The 6,280-nt window shown below is 41.4% G+C and overlaps 1 protein-coding gene across 1 annotated transcript in view; it reads right to left on the reverse strand.

Moving 5' to 3' along the window:
• Positions 1–566: 566 nt before the first annotated feature.
• The window catches only part of IGSF5 (immunoglobulin superfamily, member 5), a 14,577-nt gene continuing 8,863 nt past the window's right edge, over positions 567–6,280 (reverse strand). Inside the window, exons 3-5 of the mRNA XM_010135548.1 lie at positions 5,942–6,250; positions 1,107–1,235; positions 567–595 (exon numbers count right to left, since the gene is read on the reverse strand). Coding sequence (XP_010133850.1) covers positions 567–595; positions 1,107–1,235; positions 5,942–6,250 — 467 coding nt within the window. The remainder of the gene's footprint in view (positions 596–1,106; positions 1,236–5,941; positions 6,251–6,280) is intronic.

The raw sequence follows: 6,280 nt of genomic DNA on the forward strand, positions 1-6,280 counted from the left end.
GCCATTGGCCTTCTTGGCCACCCGGGCACACTGCTGGCTCATCCTCAGCCGCCTGTTGACCAGCACCCCCAGGTCCTTTTCTGCTGGGCAGTTTTCCAGCCACTCTTCCCTAAGCCTGTAGCCTTGCAGGGCGTTGTTGTGACCCAAGTGCAGGACTTGGCACTTGGTCTTGTTGAACCTCATACAAATGGCCTCGGCCCATCGATGAAGCCTGTCCAGATCCCTCTGTACAGCTTCCCTACAAGAGGGATAAATAATAAATAATTTTCTTTCTTTTCAACTAGTTCATGATGGGAATAGATTTCTCAGCCTGCTGCGAGCTGTGGCCCTCGCTTTTTGCCCCCAAAGTCAGTCCCCTTCCCTGCTTACTGTCCCCTTCTCCTGCTGTGCATACAGAAACGGGCAAGGTCCTGGGCAAGGCATACAGAAACACAGCAAGGCAGCACCCTTGTATCATCCTGAGAGTGCTGGGTGGTGGGGCATGGAAACTGGCACATCTCTCTCACCATCCTGCAGCAGCATGGAAGAGTTCAGTTAAAAGGAAAAATTCTCCTACCTCATTCAGCTTACCTTATTTCAGTTTGATATGTTGATCCTGAGAAAGGGAAAAAAAAAAAAGGAATGTGTTTAAAATGCAAGAAACTAAAATGTGACCTACTATAGAGCTCCTCCTAGAGCGTGCACTGTGTTCCAGCTACCACAGGGGCCTCTCTCCTCCCTGTTTACAAAAGTGCCCAGTGTCCCTGTGGAACAGCTTACACAGATATTGCAAATTTAGCATGGTAGCACCGAAGGCATGCTTCAACAAAGAACTCCGGCATAGGAACTAAACTTCATTCCAAGTTAATGTACTGCTGAAAAAACACACCCTAGTAGTTAACGTGAGTGGCTGACACCAATTACTTTAGAACCGACTTACAAGAGAAACAGCAAGGTGAAAATAAGGAGCATCTTTTAACCTCAAGGTCAAGGTTCAAAGCAGGATCTGGCTGCTCATGCTTCTGCTTACAGGTCTTTGCACAGCACCAAAGCTGACAGAACTAGGAGATTTATATCTAAGTGAAGTTACTTTGTAATGTATAGACCAATTGTGAAGGTTCACTTACCTTTCTTTAGGCAGCAGCAGCGTACAACAACCACAATAATAACGATGAGAAGAATAATACCAACAAGTGAAAGCACAACTGCAAGTACAATAACCCACGTGCTTCTGTTGTCATCTCTGTAATAATTTTCTGTTAAATTAAAAGAGAAACGTACTATCAGAGCCTCAAAACACCCTTTTCAGAACACTTACCTCTTCTGTGAGAAGCTATTAAATGTTCACTGATTATGTGACAAGGACTCTGTCCATATGAAGGACTTTGTTTTTATGGATGGTGCCCAAGAATTTAAAACGTTTCCAAATGCAAAAGCTTCATTGCAATTGTAACTTTTCCTACAGCTACTTTTCTTCTGAAAAACAGAGAGTTGCAATCTTCCAACTTAAATCTTGTTTTGTAGTTATGCTGAGCCTCCCAACATTCTTTGGAGACATTTGGGGTAGGGGAGAGGGGTTAAGATTCAGTTTGGATGTCTGTACAGCAGATATTAAGCATTTTGTCTAGCTGCTCTTGTCAGTGAAGAGAAAAAAGTTGTTTTGGGTTACAATTCATTTTGCCAAACGAATGTTTCCCTTTGGGTAAGAATGAACGGCCTTGCAGAAGCGCCCATTTCTCCCCACAGACCACAGCGATAGTCTTAGGTGACTAGCACAGATAGAGATCTCTAGCCTGTGGATGTGATTTTATGATGAATCTCATCTTAGGATTTTTCTCAATGATTTTAGCAGGTGTTTAATTTTCAGACATACTTGGTAATGCGTCTGCTATCCTCTGAAAAAGTAGTGAAGAGCAAATCCTGTGAAGAGTAGCACCATTTAGAAACATGCAGCTACTAACCCACCTTCACTACTGAATTTCTCACATTAACTTATTCCTTTGTCTTTGCTGTAATCTACAGAGTTAAAAGAGGTGATTTCAAGATAATTCAGTATCTTACTGAAATCAGTTGCTATGACCAAACAACACACCGCTCCCATGCACACAGAATTTTAAAAATACCCTGTTTCTCACACAGCTGGATGCACACGGAAGATGTCAGTTCTGACTGTCACATCATCCCGTCCTTTGGTGTGACCAGATATTCCAGAAGCAGCTCTAATTTGGCTGCCGTATGAAAAGCCGCCCTGAAGGCATTTTGGCAGGTGTTTAGAAACAAACTTTCAATTCAAATTACAGGTGTGAGACACACCCAGACTTGACAAACCCATTCTGTTGCACTGGGTCTATGATTGTCATTTCCTCATTAGAGATTCCAGTTAACAACTGCATGGCCACATTTAGCTGACAGCCTCTGGAAAAGGTGTGAAACAGAGTATCTGCTGGTTTACCTATGGCAGAGAATAAAGAAGTAAAATCCTTTCTACCTACAAATTTGCCTGGGCATACGTTTGGGGTTTGGAGGTTTCAGACTGCAAAGATACAGGATCAGAGCCTCCTACAAAGCTTGAACTCCTATTATGAGGTCATTCTGATTAAGCAACTTGTTACAGTCTTCTCTAATCCTAATGCTCAATCAGCCTGTTTTGAATGTCTTCTAAATATTAGAGAAAACAAGCACTGAGGAACCTCCAAACTAGTAGTTAATTCTGTAGGCTGTAATCAGTTGTGATTACAACTGATGCTAAACTTGTTCATAGTATTTTTACCTGAAAGTACTTCAACAAATAAGTGTATTTTATCATATTTTGTTCCATAATGCATGCCACAGGGATTTCAAGATGCTTAAAATATGGAAGACAGCTATTTAGCTATAGGGGAATGCTTCATCTTAATGTAAAGGGAGAAGCCAAACACAGCTGCGCTGGTCCATACTCCAGGCTGCCTGCTGCACCAAGATATTTTGCCCCGTCAGGTTCACATTACATGCCAAAAGAGGATATATGGAGCTGAAGTGAGAAGGAAAGGATACGACAAAAACAACCCCAGCACCTCAGAGTTGTATTTTCTTCGCAGTTTTGGAGGATTCAGAAAAACACTGGAGCTGGGACCAGGAGTAGGTATGAATGCAGGTGCTGCCAGCTCAACATGAAAGTAGGGATGTTAAAGAGGGGCACTAAGGCATGAGGGCATTAAACCCCTTTTAGCCTCACTAGCAAATCCACACCAAGTTGGCTTTCTAGCTAACTTTAAAAGTAAAGGAATATCAGGCTTATGGCAGATTCCCTATCTTTATCTTCTGCAAGTCCAAAACCACATAAAGTCAACACTAAAGTCAAAGCAAGCTTGGGCCCAGCTAAGGGACTCTGCCATGGACCCCATTTCCCAGTAACAGCTCCGTGAATGCATCTGCTGAGATAACTCCATAGGAGTCCCCAAAACTGGGACTCATCCAAACATAGCTGTGAGTGGAGTAACTGTGGAGGAGAAGTGACTGACATAAAAACGCATCACCTTGTATGGAAATGCCTGAGATTAAGAATGATCTAGAGGTGCGGGTAGGTAGGACATTCATTGACCAGGAGACGGCTGGCTGAAGATGGCTCAGATTTTGCATTTCTTGTGACTGGACAGGTATTGCTTGTGAGGAACATGGAGAAATATGATTCCTCAAGCTCTTAAGTGAAGGCTGAAATTAGTATTACAGTAGTTTTTGGGCAGGACTCCTTAGATGTTTGAAGCCAGTCGTATTCTTTGCTGACAAGAGCTTGCTAAGGCTGAGACTGTATATGAAAAGTCAGACAAGCTCTGAGATTTCAAGCGTGATATATAATCATATATCTTCCTCTGTTGTAAATGTCATGTCCTTATTTCATTTTAGTAATTTAAAGACTTCATATTCTCATCCATGACAAATTTTGAGTGTCTGCTGCTGCACAATGATTTTTCCAAAGAGAAATGAATCATGGTCCTATACAATCACTAATTACACACTAATTGTGCTTCAAAACATGTGTTTTTCCCCTCTTCTGATTTACAATGAGTAGCTATGGAAACAGAGGGTGGATACCTCAGTACTTCTCAATTGACTAAGCAGGGAAATTTATTAAGTTCCTCTCTATTTTGCTTAGTCAGTAATTAGGATCTAAGTGACTAAAAAAAAGTCATATTAAAAATGAAGAAATGACCTTTTTCACCTTCATTACAAGGCAAGTCCTTCTGAAAAAGGCTTGCTAATAATGACTCATACTTAAAACAAAAGACACAGTTACTCAGCCCTCTCAGTTTTTTAAATGTTGAAACTTCTATACCAAACCCTTCATCAATCCTCTATAAGAATGTCTTTGTAAGTGCTGTGTTCACCCACCACAGAAGAAGAATCATTACACCGAGAGATGTCAGCTCACTACATCATAAAAAGAAATGTGGATTTGGGGCCCTACTCTGTATAGAACACAGCTGGAGATGCATAGACCCGCTGCAAAAAACTCCATATAATGTATGCATTTCTACAGGATAAGGCTCATAAAAGGGACGTCACTGCAGGGTGGACTATGTCACCACAGGAGGTAGTGTACCCATACCCAGAAACCTCAGCTCCCTGCCATGCAATTAGTTCTTCAAGTTTAGTTTGCCTTGAGATTCCTTCACCTGACCACTGAGACACTTGGATTAGTCCCAACAGAGAAATGCTCCTAAGGACAGTTTGGTGTTTTCGCCCTCATCTGCATTAAACACTGCTAACCCACAGGAAGATATTTCCTCTTACTTGCTCTTATTGTGCTACTGTTTGGAAAGAAAAACTTTTTTCATAGGTGTGTTAGATAGTGAGGCAGGTCTGTAGTGATAGCCCCACTTGCTTTGTTCCACACTGGCAGCACAAAGCAGATAAAATCACCCTTTTCCTGATGAACCTCCTAGTACTGTGAACGGGATGTCAACGACACCAAAGATCACCAGCATTACAGGAAATGCTGACAACCTCAGTGAAAATATTTAGCATTATCAAAGGTCTTCCTAACGCTTCTCAATACATTAGCCCAACATCCATGCTTGGATTAAAGCAACCTTGAAATTCCTTTTAAAAAAGGCAATAAAAAGCAATCCAAAGCACTGTCTAAAGAATTTCATATACGTTGCTGCAGGACATTTTTTACCCTCCTCTTACGATGTGAAAGAGACCATGAGATAAGGCCCATGAATACACAGTTTCTCTTTATGATCTGATTCTTCTTCTGTAATGGGTGAATACACCACGTATACAAAGCAGATTGGTGATAGGTCTACAGTATAGAATATAAATGCTACCATCTGCAATTTGGTGCCAGCATCAATGAAGCCTTCGGGACACTACTACCATACTACAACAGCTGCATCACATCTGGTCACTGCTTATATGGAGAACTTTCTATTTGCACCTGAAGTGTTAGTACAGAACCTCTTTGGGGTTGTGTGTGTTAACTGGGAGTAAAACCCAGGGTGGGGTTTCCAAGTCAGTGGTAAAACTGGTATTGAATATTATAGAGAACAATTTCACCTGAGGGTTTGAGTAAGTGAGGTGTAACAAATTGTGTTATATGGAAGGCATCATCTAATCAAGGATATTTAAGGTTTAAATAAGTTAGATGTTTACTCGGTCAAGGAGGAAAGGCTGGTTTTCTTAGCAGTTAATCCATAGTAGGAGTCAGTGCCAGATGTACTGTTTTGTTTGTCTTGCTGTCCCAAGCTGGACTTTGTGGTTCAGTAGACTTACACCAGTCCTCTCACAGATGCATGAGATTGTGACTACTGGGTCTTAATTCTATCACCTTTGCACATCTCATGGTATTTCGTTTGCAAATAAAAGACTTTCCAAGATAAAACAAAGCAAAGCAAAACCAAACAAAAAGCACAGTTATGAGTATAGGCAGTACAGTACAGGCACTAGAAGTACAGGCAAAGTACAACCAACATTCACTTACCTACAGAAGAGTTGACAAAAATAACAGTTACAGTTGCATTCTGAGGGTTCGGGAGTGCTTCTATGTCAGCTAAACAAGTCAAAATCTCAGTGTCCGTTGGAGTCAATGTTAGGGTGCTCAGGGCATTCTGAAGGCCATTAGGTCCTTGACTTTCCCGTGTAACATAGCTCGACTTATCAATGAAAGAGTCATTTGTCATCCAGGTAATGTCTGGAGCTGGAGCCCATCCTAAGGCTTCACAAACAATTTCAACTGTTTTATTCTCTTTTACTGTTAAGGTGTTATTTTTGATGAATAAAGATCCATTAACTGTAGGAAGGAAAAGATGGTTTGTTCCTT

The sequence above is a fragment of the Buceros rhinoceros genome, unplaced genomic scaffold, assembly GCF_000710305.1.
Source record: "Buceros rhinoceros silvestris isolate BGI_N320 unplaced genomic scaffold, ASM71030v1 scaffold18584, whole genome shotgun sequence".
Lineage (NCBI taxonomy): Eukaryota > Metazoa > Chordata > Aves > Bucerotiformes > Bucerotidae > Buceros > Buceros rhinoceros.